Raw genomic sequence first — 19,590 nt, 5'->3', positions numbered from 1 at the left:
AAGACATTGCAGACAAATCTGATTATCTGATTTTCAGGTTCTAAGAATTTTAGGAACAATTAGTTTGTATGCCAATAACCAAGCGATCGATTGCACGCTTGTAGATCTGGTTCACACAAACCGAAAGGGAAATCGTTTGGGCTTTTACGGGCAAACGTGGCTATACCTTGAGCAAGTGTTTATAGTATACTTATATTCATGTTCTAATACTTTAGGTGTTACAGGTCCAAAATAATCGTAACGCTGAGTAGGGCTCTTGGTCATTAATCCTCAACCACGTCCCATTATTAATTTTCTAAACACAGTCGAAAGGGTTATGGGATGCATTCTACAAAATAAGAGCAAATACACCATGAATTTTGAAGAAGAGGAGCCTCTAACTTTGAACTCCTAGAATTGAGTTTATCTATACAAAATTCTAAATCAGATAAGCACTATAAAAACCTGCTTATCTCACTAATATTGGAGCAAATTTCTGTGAGTCGTCAAATGAAAAATCAAAGCTGGAACAGTTCAGCCACGTTATATGCCACCGATCCAGTGCATCACCCTAACTTCTTTGCAAGTTAAGGTTGTGCTGAACGTACTCTATGAAAACTATCGGTTTATCTAATCACCGAGTCTCCGAGGAAACAGCAATTAATGTGGGCAGTCACAGAATTACTCAATGAAAAATATTGGTCTACTCAATGACCAAGTCTCTGGGGAAACAACAGTCGCTGAGCAGTCACCAAGAAAGCCATTGCAACAACGGAGAAGCCAACTAACCTCTTGCAGCGCACAAATACACATAACGGAGGAGCTCCACAGCCATGATTCAAGCGTTGACGGTGAGACACATGCAGCAATTAACGCAGCATGCACTGAGCCAGCCAGCAAGATTATTGATGAAATTGTCTCAGGTTTCAATTTGCAAGCACCTCTGCCGAAGAAGACATCATCCAAAATTCAGTACACAAATCAGCTATTGCCATTCCCGACAACTACCACACCTCCAGCTTCCTAACCTAGAAGGTGATCCAATCCAGGGTGAACATTGGCTGTGAATCCAAAGCCCACAAATCTCACAAGAGAGATCAGGAACTGGTTCCATCCGCATGCATTGGCAACAATGATAACCACTGCCTGGTAAATAAGCCGCAGGTTCTGATTTATTAACTAAACCAAGAGCTCCAGATTCTTCAGGAATGCCATCCATATTTGTAGTGGAAACATTTTCCAAGTATCCAGAAAAGTTCTCAGATCCATCAGCTCCCTCAAACTGATTATCATCTGGCTGCAGCAATTCTGTTACAGAGAAGTAGGTATGGGGTTCAAAGTCCATGAATTCATAATTTTCACTTCCACAGTCATTCAGAAGACTACTATCTAGGCAGACAGCAGGGTCATATTCCACAGGAGATGATGCCTTCTCTGCAGCTGACAGACCACCAGTTCCATTTTGTGTTAAGATTTCAACCTGCGAAAGTCTAGTTCCAAAGGATTCATCACCATCCCCCTCATGCTTAACATGTCTCCTCACTGGCAGTTTCCGAAGCCCTAGACCAGAGACAGCACTCCTCTCAACATCCACTTCTGCATTAGGGTCTGTTATTAAATTGGCACTTGAAAGAGAGTAAAGCAGAGGGTCATTGTCTTGTCTCAACCCATCATCTCCTACAGGAAAGTTAGGGGTAGCAGGCTCACACTCTTTTGGTTCAAGAATAACTCCAAAATTGTCTGTGCTAGAATTATCCTTCTTGGAAGGTCTCCGGTGTTTCTTAGTGCCCTCCTGCATCTTGGGCTTCTTATCAGAGTAAGGACACTCTGGAGATTTGATCCTGCGACACTTACAGCATTTGAAGCCTAACACTTCAAAAATTTTTGACTCTTCCAGTTCAAGTGCATCAGCATGATACCAATCTGTGAAAACCACATACAAAGACTGCATAAATATGAGTGTTTAAGCACTTTAAACTTTCACTCAATTGCTAAATACTTACTTTTGCATGTCTCACAGCGAACATACATCAGATCAGACCTATATGGCTTACGGCACAAGTGACAAACAGGTTGTAATTGAGGTGCACCTGACCCGCCCTTTAGAAGTATGTTTTTAAGCCTAAAATCAATGCCTGTATCCTCGCCACTCTTCTTATTCCATATAATACCCCAAGAAGAATTCCTGCGACGGCTTTTTGCTGCCAGAGCAGAATCAGGAGTGCCTTGTTTCGTGTCAGGATAACTATCCTTGATACTGGTAGATTTCAAGGCTTGATCATAACACTTAGGTCTAGATCCCTTCAAAACAGTCACAGAGCTATGTTCTTGTCCTTGCAAGAGTAAGGGACTGGTTGGAGATTCGTCACTGGTCCTTCTTTGAGCAAGCAATTTGGCATAACAGCGCTTGCATGTGGTTAAGAACTCAACCTCCTTGTTTGTAGGGAACGTTGAACTTATAGAACAGCCCTCATGGCAATAACCTAATAACCAGTAGGTACAAAACATTAAAGATACATGTTGAATATAGCTAATCTAAAGGAAAGAAAGAAAATGTGGTTTACGAAGGACAAAACATCCTTACCGCGTCCAAAATTTCAACATTAAACATGCGGAAAATGTGTACGTTTTCTCTTGTGTAAAGAATATACGTGACTTATTTCATAAGAAACTAATAGGCATTTCAGTAGTATCTTAAGAAATTAGGCCAACATAACATAATGAGAGAACGGATCATGCATGAAGTACCTTGACATGCATTGCACTTGAGAGCATTCCTGAAATTATAGCAGAGAAAGAGCACAAGTTAGGGAAAAAAGTTTCGTAAAAGAAATTGGAGCAACGGATCCTATGAAAATGTTGATGACGCTGATAGATAATCAAGTTAAGGCAATTACCCGGCTAAAACATCCATCTGACACACAGCACATGAAAATATATCCCAGTTGTCTCTCTTGCAGGTAAGGTATAAAAATATATCCTTGCAAGCAGCTTTCAACCGCCTTCTTCGCAGCTGAGATTCCAACTTCAAGTTCTCTTGGTGAGATGGCATTTTTCCTATACCTGCTTCATACTCTTTTACCAAATATAATGGAACACGTGCTTCAGAAAACCAATACTTCTCCTTTCCTTCTTGGCCTTGCTCTACTTCAACAATGTTTTTCATTATACGAGAAGGAAGATGTTTTTGGTTCCTAAAAACAACCCCATACAAAAGCTTTCCCCCCAATTCTTTCTTATCACAGATATTAGCATTTCTGAATGCAGAAGATTCAGTCTCCTGACCTTTCCCATCCTGGAGATTTTGCTCAGGACAAATCAGATCACTCCATCTAAGATTAAAATCAAGGTACCTGACCTGATGCAAATAATTAAAAATAACATCAATTTAGACTTGGCGATTTCATTATTATGACAGCAGAATAAAATTTACAAAGCAACGAACAAGCTAATAAAGTGAAAGGACAAAACCTGAAGTGCAAGCTGTGACGCATTCCTACTCATTTGTACTGCAGCTCTCCAAACCATCTGTCTGCTTCTTTTAGGAATTTCACAGCCATCAGCATAGGAAATACCAGAAATTTTCTCCAACCCACCTGTTATTCGCAAACATCAGGACACAATATTTGATTCTCTCTGAAAAATATTACCAATAGAAAAAAAAATGCAAGTAGTTATAATTTGTAAGCTAAAATATCATACAATAAAAAAAAAATACCTTGGCGAGCTGCTTTCCTGACCACATTATTTGGCAAAACTGCTTTTAGAAATAATATTTTCATGGATTTGCCACCATACCACCAGTCAAAGTTTCTTTCATGAGAAACATCAGCTGCAACTTCATCAGTAGCTGATTGTTTCCTGAGGCGCCTTCCACTTGTTGCACGTGTCTGTATTGTTCCAACAGAATTTGCAGCACCTTGAATAATAGAAGATTCAACCAACCAATCATCCATCAGCTTAACCCAGTCGCCGGTAAAAGATATTATGCGAATATTTTCCTCAAGCTGGGAAAAGAATTTCCAGTCAGTGACTAAATGAAAAATACAATACACATTCACAACTTAGACATAGCAGTTAGCAGAATCAAGTTATTAGGTTGAACATAAACTCATCCACAAACTTGCAAGTATAACACAAGACCTATTTGTGTTTAATGCAACTTTGAACTCTAATACAACATCATATTCCAGAGAAAATTACAAAAAACAAATAGATAACCGACCAAATAACAGAGCAATCTTTTATGAAGCACATATGCACACATCATGAAGTATAATGACCAAAAAAAAATTTTACTACTTGAGACAGTTAAATAAATATAACATTGAAATATTTAAATGAATTGTCAATTAATTGCATAAAAGTACTCACTTCAAGCAAAAGAGGCTTTATAGCTTTAAATGTTCTAGCCTGTTCAACTCGTTTACGCCATTGTTTTCTGTAGTTTCCATTCAGAAAAGGCCCAACTATTAAACCATGTAAACTTTCCTCCAAATACATGACATATGTTGCAATGCTTGGAAGAATTCCCTCTCCACTCCTTACGGCAGATAGGCCACTTAAAACTTTTATAGCACTTTTGGTGGCACTCAGGGCAGCATGATTTAGCATGCAACCTCTCTTGCTTGAGGCTGAGGCTTTACAAGAAAGGCACCAGCCACACCTCTCTCTTGGAACTTCCACAGGCTTCTTTTCAGAACTCGGCCAAAAGAAGCGTGAAACTGTCATTGAAAATGCTTTTGCTTGCAAAGATGCACCTTCAGCTGTGAATTTCCTCAAATTATCTATAACATGACCCTCCGACCTAGAATCCTCGGAAGAAAGAATGGCCAATTTAGCAGCAGCAGATGCAGCAAAATCACCATGCATATAGTGATTAACATAAGACTGAGGCTTAAAAGAAAAACCCATGTATGAAAAATCCTTAGTTGAATTATGTTCAACCTTTCCAGAGCTAGCTTGGTTGCCTTCTTTAAATTGCAAGGATGGAGCAAAGGGTAGCTGCTTATCACTTGCATGTCCATGACTGTTGGTCATATCAAAGTGACTGCGCTGATGGCCACCAGGACCATCAGAGATGACAGGCTCCATTCTAGTCTCCTTATGAAACATAGTGTTCATGGTAAAGTACTCTCTAGTTCTAATGTCATTGCTGCTTTCAAAAGCACAGGCCTCTCTAGTAGTGGTGACCAACGAGTTAGATCGAACCATGTAATCACCATGACTTACAATCCCACTGGTTGCAGGGTATTCTGTCTTCACTGACTTAATTGCTGTATACTCTTTTTCACCCAAAGGAGTGGTTGATAAACTAGAGGACTTTGCATCTTCCTCTGTACTTGAATTGTTAGCATCTGTTCCGCTTCCAACAGATACATGCAAGAAACTTTCTGGAATATTCCAATAATGTAACACAGCCATACAAATTCCATAATATAGGGGCCTATGGTCGACTGAAGCATAAAGCAATTGGAGAACTTTTAAAATGTCATTCTGGTTGTAATATCTGAGACAAAGTTCACTGTTAACAGTGAGTCTGCAATAATACATGAGAAAAGATCAAAAGGATGATAACCAAGAAACTGAAAGCATTTATAGTATAAAAGATTCAAAAGAATAAAAGGCGGATAACCAGAGCACAGATTTTAGAATGTCAAGAAGATGGACTATACATATCACACATCATAATTCAGTGAAAGCACTGATTCCGCAAAACAAATGATAGAGGTGAAAAGAAACATTAGAAAGACGCTGAACATACACCAGTAAGTGGTCGCAAGTACCCATGAAGAGTTGTCCATACAGATCCATTCCAAATAATTCAGCCCCTCTAAGTGATGTTCCCCGCGCAATGCTTAACCCATTCATATTAATTTTGCACTCCGGACAATACCATGGCCCTTCTGGTATAAACATTTTCATCACTCCAATACACCTAGAGTGATATGCAGACGGACATCCATCACAACAAAGCAAGGTCCCATCCATGCCACAGAGACGGCATTCATCTCCATTTCTGTCAACATCGGCATCCTCAGTCCTTCTAGTGTCTCTGAAATCTAGAAGAGAGTTACCAAGTGGCTTCACAGCATTAGATTCTAAAACAAACTTTGTAGCTTCTTTATCCTTGCAAGCATTTTTTGCATTTCTTGGATGGAATCTAGGCCAATTTTCTTCTGGAAGGGTATCTTGAGCATCATACTCCATCCCAACTTCCAATTCTTCACGAATGCCCATTTCAGTTTTCATTTCCTCAGATTCCAAAACATCATCACAAAGAATTTGCAGTATTGTCAACTTCCTACTTACAGGTAATAAATAATATTCACCATTAAAAGTCTCCTCATAAAATCCTTTCCACCCAGGTCCTCTTGTGTATCCATAAATTGCTAGATATTGAATAACAAAAACAGGCCAAGTCAATGCATCAATCAACCCCCAATCATTACACCTGCAAGCACATTACCAAAGTAAAGTGAACATTGTGTACATGGTTGAGCATACATGAAGCACAAATACTAAATTTTGAGATGGTGAGCCCATCAAGGCATGTATCCTCAAATGTTACAATTACATTAGGGCAAGGAATTTTTTGCCCTTCAGTCAATATATCAAAACATCCCATGTTCAATTGCTTAAAATGGAATGAAAGTAGTAGTAGTAGTAGTAGTATGCCTCTGCTTCATTCAAAGGCGATCTCCCCTAAATACCTCTCCAAAAAAAAAAATTAAAGAAAATAAATCAAATCCAAAATTGCGTTCCTCATCAATTTTTTTTTCTTTTAGAAAAAGAGCACAATTGATAATTACTCGTATGTTGAATGTCCATAAGTTGTGAAGTTTAACGCTGCAGCAAAAAATCAAATGAGAAAAACAAAATCATCAAACTCAAAAGTAGGTAGAGAATCACCTCAAGCATTTTGATGCATGCTCTGAGCCCTCAGATGAAAGAGCTTCAAGGTGACGCCTCAATGCACGCATCAGAGAAACATGAATGGAATCAAACAAAGTATTTGAAACTTGGCAGTTAAGAGAACCGACAAAATCATCCAGAGAAAACGGACTTAAAAACAGGCGAATGCTGAAGGACCGTAAAAATCCATAGACTGCAAGAAGATGAGAAACATATGGCTCTGGCACTCCAATAGTCCCTGAAGACGGTGGCAACTGCAGCGGAGGAGGTAGAGAAGGTATCTCTGCATCAGATGTGGAATCTCTTTCGTCACTTGATGAATGAGCATCTTCCTCAACATCTACCTCGTCGTGTTCAATCAATAACCCACCAGGCAATTCGCTTGACGCAGGAGCCTCAAGCCCCGTGACATCTTTGTTTAAATCAGCGGAACTACTTCCAGTGCCATCTGTTTTCTTGGCGCTATACTTCAACACCAATTGATCCAATTCATTCCTCCTTTTAGTCAACTCATCATCAAGATCACAGTCGTTGAGAAGCATTCCACGAATCTCGCTGCTGTCTAAATCCTCATAATCACCGTCCTCGTAATTGACTCTATATAAACCACACTCGTAATACACAACTTTCCCAAGATAGACGCCACTTCCCTTGAACTCTTTAATTATATATCGTCCAACCAGTGCTATCGGTCTTCTCGTCCCAACAGCTTGCCTTTTCAAATCGGGAACCAATCTCCCACCATCCGTCCCATTTTCATCCTCTTTTCTCCGTTTCCTCGGCCGACCCCTCGATCTGATGACAGGGGCCTCCATAGTCTAAATAGAACCAAATTTGAGAGGCGCTTGAGGACCCTTAAGAGTAAGTGTGATTTCAGAAACTTATCACTCAAAGTCCATCCTAGATACAAAGCTAGGGCTTCTTAAGATCCTACAGAACCATCGGGGAAAAAAAAAATAGAATGTTGTTGATAAAAACAGAGTCAACACGGAAGTCCAAATACAAACGAGAGAAGACAGCAGTTCGATAAACGAATATGGATTTTGGATCGCTTTTGTTATGCAATAGGAAGCAGCAGATAGGAGTACGGAGAGGGAATGAGATTGCGCACGTATTCAGAGTTCGAAAACCGCCATTGAAGATGAAACTCCGCTGTTTCAAAGATTAGAGAGAAGAGCCGGTCGAAATGGCAGAGATAACCCTAGGGGAGAGATAACGAAGGTATCTTCATCTCTGTTACCGAGTTGTGTTATTATCATAACGAGTCATGCCGTCGTCGACACGAAACTCGTGTCCGAGTTATTGGCCCCACTCCTCCGAGTTCTGGTTTATCAGGGGTAGGCAGTCTGGTAATTTCAATAAATTTTCTTTTTATTGTTGATTAACATTTATAACAGTATTATAAGTGTTCATATTCTATTTATCATTTGGCCAAAAAAATTCTATTTATCAAGAAAATGTTCATTTACTTGGCCGGTTGAAAATGTTCATATTCTTCATTTTTTTTAAATAAATGTATGATTAGAGTAACTCGATCATATAAGTTGGCAGCAAATTTAAAAAAAAAAAACAAAAACAACTCGGTCATGTGATATTATGTTTTAAAATTTATATTATTGTCATCGTAGCATGAGAACACTTGATAGATACATCAAAATTTTATATTAATTTGATAGAGATAATAAGATTGGGTGCTCAATATTTTTTATCAATTTGCAAATTTCAAAGTAAAGCAAGTTTAGACATATAACAAGAAAAAATATAACATGTCTTCTGTTTTGTCTTCTTAATGAGTAAGGAGAGGGGAAAAAAAAAGAGCATACCTAATATAGTGACGTGAATATAAACATGCATTTTATATTTTTTAATTTGATTTAATAGTTGAGAAAATAAAATCTTCATAATAATTTTTGCAGCTTAAAATATGAGTTATGTCTCAGATAATCACTATATGATGCGGGTGTGCTATAAGAAATTTTGTAGTTTTAGGAAATAACAATAGCACACATATAATTATTTATAGATATAATTAAAAAATTAATTCAATGAAAAATAAGAGACTATTAGATATTTTTAAAATATATGATCAGTTCAAAATAAATTACCTACTAGATAAAATATTTATAAAAACTTATGAATGGATGTTGTGTTGATACGAAAATATTACTCCTCCGGTCCTAATTATAAGACCCAATTGACTTATTTGAAGAGATTAAGGAAGTAAGTTAAGTTGGTTATTTATAATAAATAAGTGTTGTCATTCCTAAAATATCCTTGCTAATTAAGTATATTGGCTAAAACTATTATTATTATAAGGATTATCTTGGAAAAAAATGTATAAATATAAGAGACAAAATGGATTGGGGTCTTATAATTAGGACCAAATAAAAAATCAAATAGGGTCTTATAATAAGGACCAGAGGAGTATTAGAGTGGAAAGGAAGTATTATATCACCCCAAAGATTGACCATACTCCTTTCTTAACCTTGCTTTAAAACTGTATGCCAATTTTCCTATTAAAATCTGAATTGATATGGAAAGGGGTGATGTGATATGGATTGATAAGTATCCATGCATGGAACAAATATCGTATGGTATCACATTTATGTAAATTATTGGTAAATATACTTTTTTTCAAAGTATGAGTGCTGTAAATCTAAAATTTGCAAGCAGTTTTAAAAAATGCATGACCAAAAAACATATTTCTTAATGTCAAATCTGTGGATGAACAACTATGAGTAATTATTATGTATTGAAAAAAAATGTACAGATACTGTTATATGTTTCAGCACGATGATTGACTTTTTTCCTCGTACATGAGGGAGTACGAGGGAAAATGGTTAAGAATAAATAAAAGGACAATCGGGGGATAGTCCGGGGGTAACGAGTTGAATCGGGGGGGAAAATGGGCGAGTCAACCCAGGGCGTGTTGGTGATCGGATCGGGGCATGGCGGTGGAAGTTTTTATTTGGACCTGGAGGCGTCTCTTCCAAAAGTTGAAACGGAAATCAAAAGGGCGAATTAGAGGGAACTTTGGCGGGAACAATCATTCTCCTAAGTGGAATTTCCCGCTAATTTCCCCCGAAAAATAAAAAAGAATTCTTTATTGTAGCATGCAACGGTCACGCAAGCAAATGTACATAGCCCGCCCAGTTGGGGCGGCCAGTTGTTAGATTGTACGTTTGGGAGTATTGCTCTTGCACCAAGCTGTGTTCCTATTGGAATTTTTTTTTTTAAAGCATGACTTGTATGAAAAATTTAAAAAATTTAAATGTTCGGTCGTTTCCTTTTCATTTTTGTAAATGGGTATTTCGCATCAATGTTGAGGGTTGAAAAAGTTAATTGAACAAAATTTATGATGTCCCCTTATTGCAATTTATATGATTATGCTTCTTTTCGCCCGCGATTGATTTTGGGGCACCCTCCCGAAGTGTGACTAGCAATTTGGAGGAGGAGGGACGCATGGAATGAACTAGAAGTGTGTGAGGAGAAAAAGATGTTGATCTCATCAATGGCAGACATGGACGACGTGGAGTGAGTTTAGAGAATCATAGAATGCTTTATTTCTTTATTTGCTCGGTTTATTTGCTAGATATTGGTGTCGGATGTAACGCATTAACCAACTAGTTATATTGTTCATAAATTAGGAAATTAACACGGTAGATAATGATTGGTACTTTTTTAGGCGGAGAGACCATAAAAGTGAGTCCTATCTATTTTAATAAAATATTTTTCATATATATAATAATCGCAATATTAAAGCACAGAAGACGCATTTATTAAAAAAAAATCCAACAAAAAGTGGTCCATCTCTGTTATTAATCGATGAATCTGAACTGCACACAGGCAACATTGATAGATGATCGATGTTCTCGTCTTGCAAAATTTTATTGGGTTTGAGTTCAAACCCTGCCTTGTTAATTTTAGCATTTTATAAAACCACTCAGTCTAAACTTTCACCTGTTTAGTTAGCTCGGGGTATATGCACACGTATTTTAAGACCTGCCTCTACCAAAGCCCGTTATTGTCGTGCATTGTTGCATGAAGTTTAAAATTTACTATATTATTTACAACTTATAAATGACACATTCTATCAAAAGCCTTGATATTGTATTCAACACGATAGGTATAAGCTAAACATTGATAATAATTGACTGCTTGTGTTGATAATTGAATATCACGACGACTTGCATACAAAATCAATATTGATGGATCTTGCTTGGCCTTAATTTCTAGTTTCTGTAAACGAAGCTACCGTTTTTATTCCAATACCATCCATACCAACCTATATTTTTTTGATGATGCCTGAATAAGTAAATATATCAGCATAAAATACCAATTTCCACATGGGTAAAATTTACACATCTTGGCTTCGTCACCACGGGAATGACAGAAAAGTTGCTAATCTTCACATCTAACATTGTTGGTGTGAAATGCACTGCGATATGTGTGCTGGAGACATGGTCAGCTTCACAGTGAAAAATGACTCATAATCAGATGAAAATGGTTGCCAGGATCCCTTCATTGTTTTCTCAGATGATAAGATGCATGCTGACGTGTTAATGGGAGTAAGTGGGAACACAGAGATGTGGGCCAATGACCAGTGTTATGCTGCCATGGTATCATCTGTCTCAGAGGATCTCAAATGCACCAGTTCACCCGCGGGTAAGGGAAATTTGTTAGTTCTCCTTTGTTCGTTATTCTGTTCGTGCAGCGCCTAACTGGATGTACAGAGCTAGTATCTCCCTGGTCTCCGATTCTCTGGAACTCGTCATGATCAGCAAGCCTATACTCGTCTATAAGCAAACTGGCTTCTCTCCTCCAAGAACTCTACGGGATGATATATTTCACTCGAAGCAAAAATTTTCTTCCATTTCTTTTAGGACTTGTCGCAGGAATTTGTTATTCTCCCTAATTGTGTAGTCAACGTCTTTATCCTATTTCTTACCCTGTATTTTAACCCATTTTATTATTATAAATTATTATTATTTATTTAAAAACGAAATAAATTCGTACTGGGAACATTGGAATAACAGTGAGGAACTAATAATGAGAATAAAGGACCTGATTTATGAATTGTGAATGGAGGCGAGCAATAAATGCCCTGACAAAGAGAATAAGTTGTGATTAGGGACCCTGATGAGCATCCTAAGCTTATCAGACGTGCTGAATAGTCCTGTTCTGATTTTTTTTATTTGTTCAGAATAATTATTTTACTATGTATAGAATCTAAAATAGAGGCAATCTCTTAACTCTCATATTTTTAAAAAATAATTTTTTCTATTTAAGAATAATTAATTAAAAATTTTAAATCCAAACTGTCCAAATGAGACTAGAGCCGATGAGTTTCAGGTGCTCATCAAGGTGATAAGTATTGAAACTGGTTCCTTATTATTATTAGTGGGCTTTTACGTGATAATTGTGTAACCTCCCTACACGCAATGCCTCCTATTTATAGGTAATGGTGGCAGAGGCTCGCCACATTCCACGTTTATGGAGCTTCGGTCACAGCCCACCGTGTTTATGCCCTCCTCTCATTAAATTGTCTATTTGGGAAATTGGTTTTAAGACTTGCTGACTTTATGTTGTTAGCACATTATTTATGTAAGTCAAGGCAATATATTTTATATCCGCTTTATTTACACCTACAAATTAAAAAGCACAAAGCTTCCATATGATGCCAGAATATTAATATTTCGCACTAAACTCAACTTTCACATAGACTAGTACTACTTACTGGTCATGGCTCAATTTAGCTGAAGAGGTTAAGAAATTCTGAAATTAAGTTCTGAAAGCTTTCTTAAAATCGTCAAAAGATTTATTCAAGATACATGCTAACGACATTGAGATTTATCACAGCTGATAGAGTAATTTTAAAGGAAAAATTATAATGAGGTTTTAAAGAAAGAAAATAATTATTATTAAGTTCTAATGATAAGTGAGCAGTCGTCACTTATTATTTTAAAACTTATCATTATGAGTTGTTCTGTTGTTATTGAAACAGAGCAATTGTCACTTACTTATCCTGTTCTAAATATAAGACCTTTATATATATAAAGGTCTTATATTTAGGACCGGATGAGTATTATTCTAAAACTTGTTATTACAAATTATTTTGTTGTTATTGAGACTTTTTAATAGTTATATTATTTATTTAGGTTTTTATAACAATTATCCCAATCTGAAATTTCAAATCACTACCAACAATAGAGAAAAAGTTTAAGGGTCCGTTTGGATCAGCGATTGGAAAAGCAGCTTATAGAAAAAGTAGCTTATGGAAAAGTGAAGTTGGTAAAAGTTAAATTGGATAAGCTGAATTGTGTTTGGATTGGAGTTCAGACAAGCTAGTTTACAAAAATGAGATTGGAAAAAGCTTGTTTGGATTATAGTTGAGTAAAAGTAATTTTGGCTGAAAAATTATCAAAATGGGCATGGGTTTTAATAAATAATGAAACATGATTAAAAAAATAATTTCACATAATACAATGAAATTAAAATAATTTAATATGGAGAAGTCATAAAAAATATTTTAAATATAAAGTGAAACATGAAAAAATAAAAGTATATTTTTAGGAGCATATTTAAAAATAAAAATATATTTCTAACTTATTCATTACTTTCAACTAATTTTAATTGATTTTTTATTATCTACAAATTAGTTATTTGAGGCTTATAATAAGAACCAAAAGAAGTAATAAATTTCTTAACTTTCTCTCTCTCCATATTTCAAAAGCCATAAGCCATAAGCTATAAGTCATAAGCTGTTAATTTTAGCTTATAGCTTATTGTAGCTTTTCAGACAAAAGCCCGATTGCAAAAAAGCTGATCCAAACAGACCCTACTTTTGTCAATCGAGCTTATAGAGCTTATAGAGCTTATAAGCTACTTATAAGCTTCAAATAAGTGTTGCCAAACAGGCACTAACTCTGTCCCTGTTGAGGCGGAAAAAAAATGGCCTTGATGCCCAAACAAAACGCCGCGTTTCAGCGCCGCACTGGAGATGGCGGGAAGCAGGAAGGCGTGAAACGAATGTGTCAGGCGCGAACTCCCGCCATACACTGAAGTGGCCTCGAGCCTCATTGATGCATTCATCAATTTGAAAACTTCACCAATTCATTCAAACTCCGTTCTAACTTCTACGCGAGCCTCAACACTCCTGGCTTTCTCATACTCAGCTTCGGTTCTCGGCTGCTGGCATCTCTCAATCGCTCTGGAACGCTTAGAACCAGGTTAGGGTTAGGGCTCTGCAACATGAGGAATAATAAGGTTGTAGACCAACAATTATCTACTGTCCGATCCATCGTTGGCGCTGAGTATTCTGACATGGATATCATTAGAGCCCTGCACATGGCTAACAATGACCTCACCGCCGCCATTAACATCATCTTTGATACCCCCAAGTTCAAATTGAAAGAGAGGTTAAGTGTGGGGACTCAGAGGAATTCACAAGTTTCGCATCGAAGTTCAAGCTCTGATGCTGGAATTGGAGGTGGAAGTGTCACGGTGAAGTCCAAGCCAACTGCTTCTGAGGACAATAATCGATCTCTGGGGTCGGAAGCAAATGTTGCCGACTCGGTTTCCAACTCAGGTGATTGTACCGCCGAGGATGTGGGAGGGCCTTCAAGTTCAGCTGCAAGTGATTGGTGGTTCGTGGGTTGTGGGGAAATGGCGGGTCTTTCGACCAGTAAAGGGAGGAGTATGAATCCTGGTGATCAAGTATTGTTCAAGTTCCCGCTGAAGATAGGGTCAACTACGCCATCTCCAGGTAAGGGTTTTGGACGGGGACGACCGGCAGCAACAGCTTGTTCGGAGATAGTGCGGTTCTATACCAAGGAAACAGGAGAGGTGATGCACAAGACGGTTAAAAACTTTTTAATATTGCAATTACAGTTTCTGAATTGACTGTCTTTTGGCAGATTGGTAGAATACCGAATGAATGGGCTAGGTGTCTCTTGCCCCTTGTACGGGATAAGAAAGTTAGGATTGATGGGCATTGCAAACATGCTCCTAATAATTTGAGCATCATGGACACCATTATTTTGTCAATTAGGTATGTTCAATAAGTGGGAAAAACCCTTTTGTTGGTATGCATTTATTGTATATGATTGTAAGTAATTACTATATCTTGCTTTTGGTTTCAGAGTATTCATCAATAGCTCAATGTTTCGCAAACGTCACCAGGTTTCTCTCAAGGACGCCACAAATTCCACTGATGAATCAGTATTTCATCCTCTTCCAACCTTGTTTAGGTTGCTAGGCTTGAGCCCTTTCAAAAAGGTGATTGCTGATCTTATGTTATCTGAATCTTTTACCAAGGTTCTTCTGCATGAATGTGACTTATGTGTAAGGAATGAGTTAGCTTCAATGTCATAAAAAGTAATGTATGAGCACAAATAAAGCCGTGCTGAATCTTATACTATTACCTGATTTTTAGGCAGAGTTCACTCCTGGTGACTTGTACTCAAAGAAGCGCCCTTTCAATGAAAAGGTGAAAACTTATCTATATCTGTCTTATGGCCTTGTCTGCCAACATTTTAACATATTACTTTTCATTTACAGGAGGACTCTTCTCTTCAGGCAACATTACTGCACATCAAATCCAACCGTCCTTCTGTGAATGATAATGAGGTAGACAGTGAGAAATCAATATCTGATACTGATCTTGACAAGATTGTTGGTGTTGGAGCTTGCTCAGAGCTAGAGGTGCTTCATTCTAAGAGTATTATCCACTGTTTTGCCTTCATTGTGCTTATAGAAAATTAGATTGTGTAATTACCTGATTGTATTTTTCAGGAAATGGATCCCCCTGGTAGTCTTCAGTGTGAATTGCGGCCCTATCAAAAGCAAGCTCTTCATTGGATGATCCAGCTGGAGAAGGGACGGCCTATGGATGAGGCAGCAACAACACTTCATCCATGCTGGGAGGCATATCGCCTGGCAGACGAGTATGCTTATGGTCATGCTGACTAATCTATGTTTGTGTGGGTATGTAGGCGTGTGTATGTATGACTTATTGATTACCTTTCATTGGATTCTTTGTGATAATACTTTGTAGGAGGGAGCTGGTTATTTATTTGAATGTTTTCTCTGGAGAAGCCACAATAGAATTTCCAAGCACACTTCAGATGGCTAGAGGAGGAGTATGTTTGTTGATTTGTTAATTATGGAGAATGGATCCTCTGAAATTGAAACCCATTAATTTCTCTAAAGTTTACCCTTTTTTTGAGTATTTTCATTATTTCATCTCAAATTTTTTTTAATAAAACACAACACCTTCTCTCTCTTGAAAAGGCAAACTTCAGTATATTCTTGGCCTCAACTTTAGGGGATCCACTCTCTGGATTATTCTGAGTTTCACATATTTGCTTAACATCCGCAACGTATTGATTTTATTGTAATTTTGAAGATTTTGGCAGATGCTATGGGGCTTGGAAAGACCATTATGACCATAGCACTCCTCGTTGCCCATTCAGGCACTGGTGGTTCATCAAGTAGTCAACTCATGGATCAACCCTTGTCTGAAAGTGAAGTTAATGACATGGTGCAAAACTCTTCAAATGTACCTAAGAAGGCAAACAAGTTTTCTAGTTTTGATAAACTGAGGAAGCAAAGGAATGCTCTAACAAATGGTGGCAGTCTGATAATATGTCCCATGACACTTCTAGGACAATGGAAGGTAATCTGTAATTAATTTGTCAATTTTTTAGGATTTTTTTAATAAAAAAAACTGACTTATTATGTAGGTTAGCGGATCACTGCAGGTCTGCATCTTCTTAATTGGTTCTTTGCAGTAGTTGACTTTAATATGTGGGACTATATGCTTTCCTTACCGTTCTGAACATTTAATTTTGTCTTCAGGCAGAGATTGAAACTCATGTGCAGACTGGATCTCTGTCTTTATATGTTCATTATGGACAGAGTAGACCAAAAGATGCAAAAACTCTGGCTCAGAGTGATGTTGTAATTACTACATATGGAATTGTAGCCTCTGAGTTTTCCGGCGAGGTAGATAAAACATGTTTATTCTAAAAGTTGTCAGCCTCTTTTAAGCATCGTCTTTAAAGTTTTAGCCAATGCATATTTATATTCGTCTTATCTATAGAATGCAGAGGATAATGGTGGACTTTTCTCAATTCGATGGTTTAGGGTGGTTCTAGACGAGGCACATACTATAAAATCTTCCAAAAGCCAAATATCGATGGCTACTTCAGCTTTAATTGCTGACAGACGTTGGTGTCTTACTGGCACTCCTATCCAGGTGAGATATCCTAATTATGGCCTATTGCATGGTGCCAAATTTTTTTGTGGTATTTGTGTAGATTTACGAATTAGTGTACCAGGAATGAGCAAGCTTACTCTAATTTCAAGGTCTCACCTTTCATCTAGTCTTTTTATTCACTATTCGTTTGTTTTATGTCCCAAAGAATATGAAGAGCTCAACATATTCTGTATCTTTATTAGCATATATTTGTGTAGTCACTGTAAAATTCTATATATGCATAACTAGTCCTTATTCAAAATCCAATTTAATGTATGATCTCCACTGGGTTGATGTATTGAGCCTTTAGTGGGGATAACACTGCAATTTATGTTGTCATTGTGGAAGGAAGCTGGAATTCCCAGACTTCCATGTAATGCAAATATGTGTTATACCGAATTTGAACCAAAATTTGAATAATCCGGCTGAGCTGACTGCATTATGGCTGTCCTCCGTGCTTTGGTATAATTAAAATGTGTTATAATTATGAAAAAAAATCTTTTTATAATGACATTTCACAGATTTTTGTACCCACATTCTTTGACATGCAATTACTTTCCCATCTATCTGGGTTGCATACTTGCGTGTTTTTCAAGTGTTCACGTGTCATCATAGTTTTCCATGCAGAGACAGCTCTGGATTGTCGTGATATTCATGTGTTGTCAACATTTATCTTTTACACACTTCTACACTGTTTCTTGGAGTCATATACTTGCTCCCGTCTCAAATATCAGCTGGCCTCATTATTGGCTTGGTTTTGACTGCAGACGTAGTCTTTATACTTCCTGACATATTGTTTTTCTATCACAGAACAACCTTGAAGATGTTTACAGTCTTCTTCGATTTCTGAGAATAGAGCCTTGGGGTCATTGGGCCTGGTAAATTGCCTTTTTCTTAATGTTATGCATTTGCATTCTATACTTAGATAATCTTTTGTCCTGTTCTTTCACGTTTCCATTTTTTTTTTTTTTTTTTTTTTGGTTTTTGCTTTTGGACGTAGGTAAACTTTAGCTGATATATTGATTTCCTAGGTATGGGCATACAGAGTATTATACATTCTTAGGAAAATCCTCTGAAGTAGTTTTCAAAGGTTCCCTTTTTAGGTTTGGAACAATGATGACGAAGACTTAATACTTATGCATCAATATCTTAGGTTTAAACTTTTGGAACACTTGTCTCCTTAAGACAAATAATCTGATACCTGGATTGGTTGTGGTGGCATTGACATCTATGATGAACACAGAAAAATTGAAGCTTTATGATTTAAAGTCTTACAAGTATCATGCATCCTGGTCACGTTTTCTGTAAAGTAGCTGAAGTACCTACACCTGAAATTAAACAATCTGTCTGGGCTTTTCATCACTCTGCCTAAGTGACCATTGCTAATTCATCATCTAATTTGAAGAACTTGTTGGTTGGGAAGTAATCTCTTACACGTGTAAGTTGCTTTTACTTGGTGAACTTTGATTGTTAGTTTAAGTGGGTATTTGGTTGGAATGCTGGACTGGGAGGATTTATTGTATTTTGTTCAGGTGGAACAAACTCGTTCAGAAACCATTCGAGGAGGGTGATGAGAGAGGGCTGAAGTTGGTTCAATCCATTCTGAAGCCAATCATGTTGAGGAGAACTAAACATAGCATGGATCGCGACGGCAAGTCAGTATACTGCTCAAGGCCTTAGTGCTACTTTGTATCTGCATCCTATAACTTGCTATTTTTTGCAGGCCTATTATTGTTCTTCCTCCAGCTGAAGTGCAGATAATTTACTGTGAACTCACTGAAGCTGAAAAGGACTTTTATGAGGCACTATTCAAAAGATCTAAGGTACTTGTTATCATCAACTGTGTAATTACCATTCTTACTGTTTTTTTGGCACACTAAAGGAAATTATTGATCGAGATTTATTGATGAATTATGTATTGGAAGAGTTGGTTGTGATTAGAGCACAGTGGCATACAATTCATATAGCTGATCACAATTGGCGGAATAAGTTTTGTTGTTGTGATGTGAAAAATGACTTTTATCCAACATGATATAGGTCAAGTTTGATCAGTTTGTTGAGCAAGGGCGCATTCTTCATAATTATGCTTCCATATTGGAGCTGCTCTTACGTCTTCGTCAATGCTGTGACCATCCATTTCTTGTTATGAGGTCTTACTCCAACTTTTTATTTATGCATTTGATGGTGTTAGTATATGGTATCTGTTAGGCCAGGCCCCTGGGCTGAATAGCTTAAATTTAGATGTCTGATATGAGATAGCTTATCTAATCTATTTATCTGCTTGTAACACTTCAGTTCAGATTGAACAAGATCAATCAATTTAGATACATATAGTAGCAGATGGTTGTAATAGACTTCTGCTGCTAGGACAATTAACAGCTAGCATAGGCTTAGTTGAGGAGTATTATATTTATGCTTTCAGTGATTTTCTCTGTTGA

General features: G+C 37.3%; 2 protein-coding genes across 3 annotated transcripts; one reads left to right on the top strand and one right to left on the bottom strand.

Annotated features, from left to right (window-relative positions):
- Positions 1-256: 256 nt before the first annotated feature.
- On the bottom strand, positions 257-8,105 carry LOC114733821 (DDT domain-containing protein PTM). 2 transcript variants are annotated; one of them, XM_028921330.1, is made up of 10 exons: positions 8,006-8,105; positions 6,892-7,824; positions 5,744-6,433; positions 4,354-5,518; positions 3,698-3,986; positions 3,451-3,575; positions 2,877-3,337; positions 2,728-2,756; positions 1,983-2,462; positions 257-1,902 (listed from the first exon to the last, which is right to left on the bottom strand). In XM_028921330.1, exons 2-10 carry the CDS (start codon positions 7,707-7,709, stop codon positions 965-967), a joined length of 4,995 nt encoding a protein of 1,664 aa, XP_028777163.1. In that variant the 5' UTR covers positions 7,710-7,824; positions 8,006-8,105; the 3' UTR covers positions 257-964. The 2 variants fall into 2 exon arrangements, with proteins under 2 accessions (XP_028777163.1, XP_028777156.1); XM_028921323.1 differs by having other exon boundaries at positions 6,892-8,105.
- A 5,851-nt stretch (positions 8,106-13,956) lies between these two features.
- Positions 13,957-19,302, top strand: LOC114733802 (DNA repair protein RAD5A-like; the record flags this gene model as incomplete). Its single annotated transcript, XM_028921304.1, has 14 exons — positions 13,957-14,739; positions 14,811-14,944; positions 15,036-15,171; positions 15,329-15,382; positions 15,454-15,597; positions 15,688-15,839; positions 15,950-16,034; positions 16,301-16,570; positions 16,753-16,899; positions 16,997-17,152; positions 17,963-18,030; positions 18,685-18,807; positions 18,876-18,975; positions 19,190-19,302. Coding segments are annotated over exons 1-14 (2,276 nt in total), but the record flags the coding sequence as incomplete, so codon positions are not given.
- Positions 19,303-19,590: the final 288 nt, after the last annotated feature.

This window comes from Neltuma alba, unplaced genomic scaffold (genome assembly GCF_004799145.2).
Source record: "Neltuma alba isolate B1F8T4 unplaced genomic scaffold, ASM479914v2 tig00002616_pilon, whole genome shotgun sequence".
NCBI lineage: Eukaryota > Viridiplantae > Streptophyta > Magnoliopsida > Fabales > Fabaceae > Neltuma > Neltuma alba.
The sequence above is the reverse complement of the archived record's forward strand: the minus strand, read 5'-3'. Positions and strand labels throughout refer to the sequence as shown.

Excerpts from the sequence above, each read along its gene's own strand:
- LOC114733821 (XM_028921323.1), bottom strand. The coding sequence starts at position 7,709 with ATGGAGGCCCCTGTCATCAGATCGAGGGGTCGGCCGAGGAAACGGAGA. Across the intron at positions 6,434-6,891 it reads CATGCATCAAAATGCTTGAG|GTGTAATGATTGGGGGTTGA; the intron begins GTGATTCTCTAC and ends ATGTGCTTGCAG. Across the intron at positions 1,903-1,982 it reads TCGCTGTGAGACATGCAAAA|ATTGGTATCATGCTGATGCA; the intron begins GTAAGTATTTAG and ends TGGTTTTCACAG.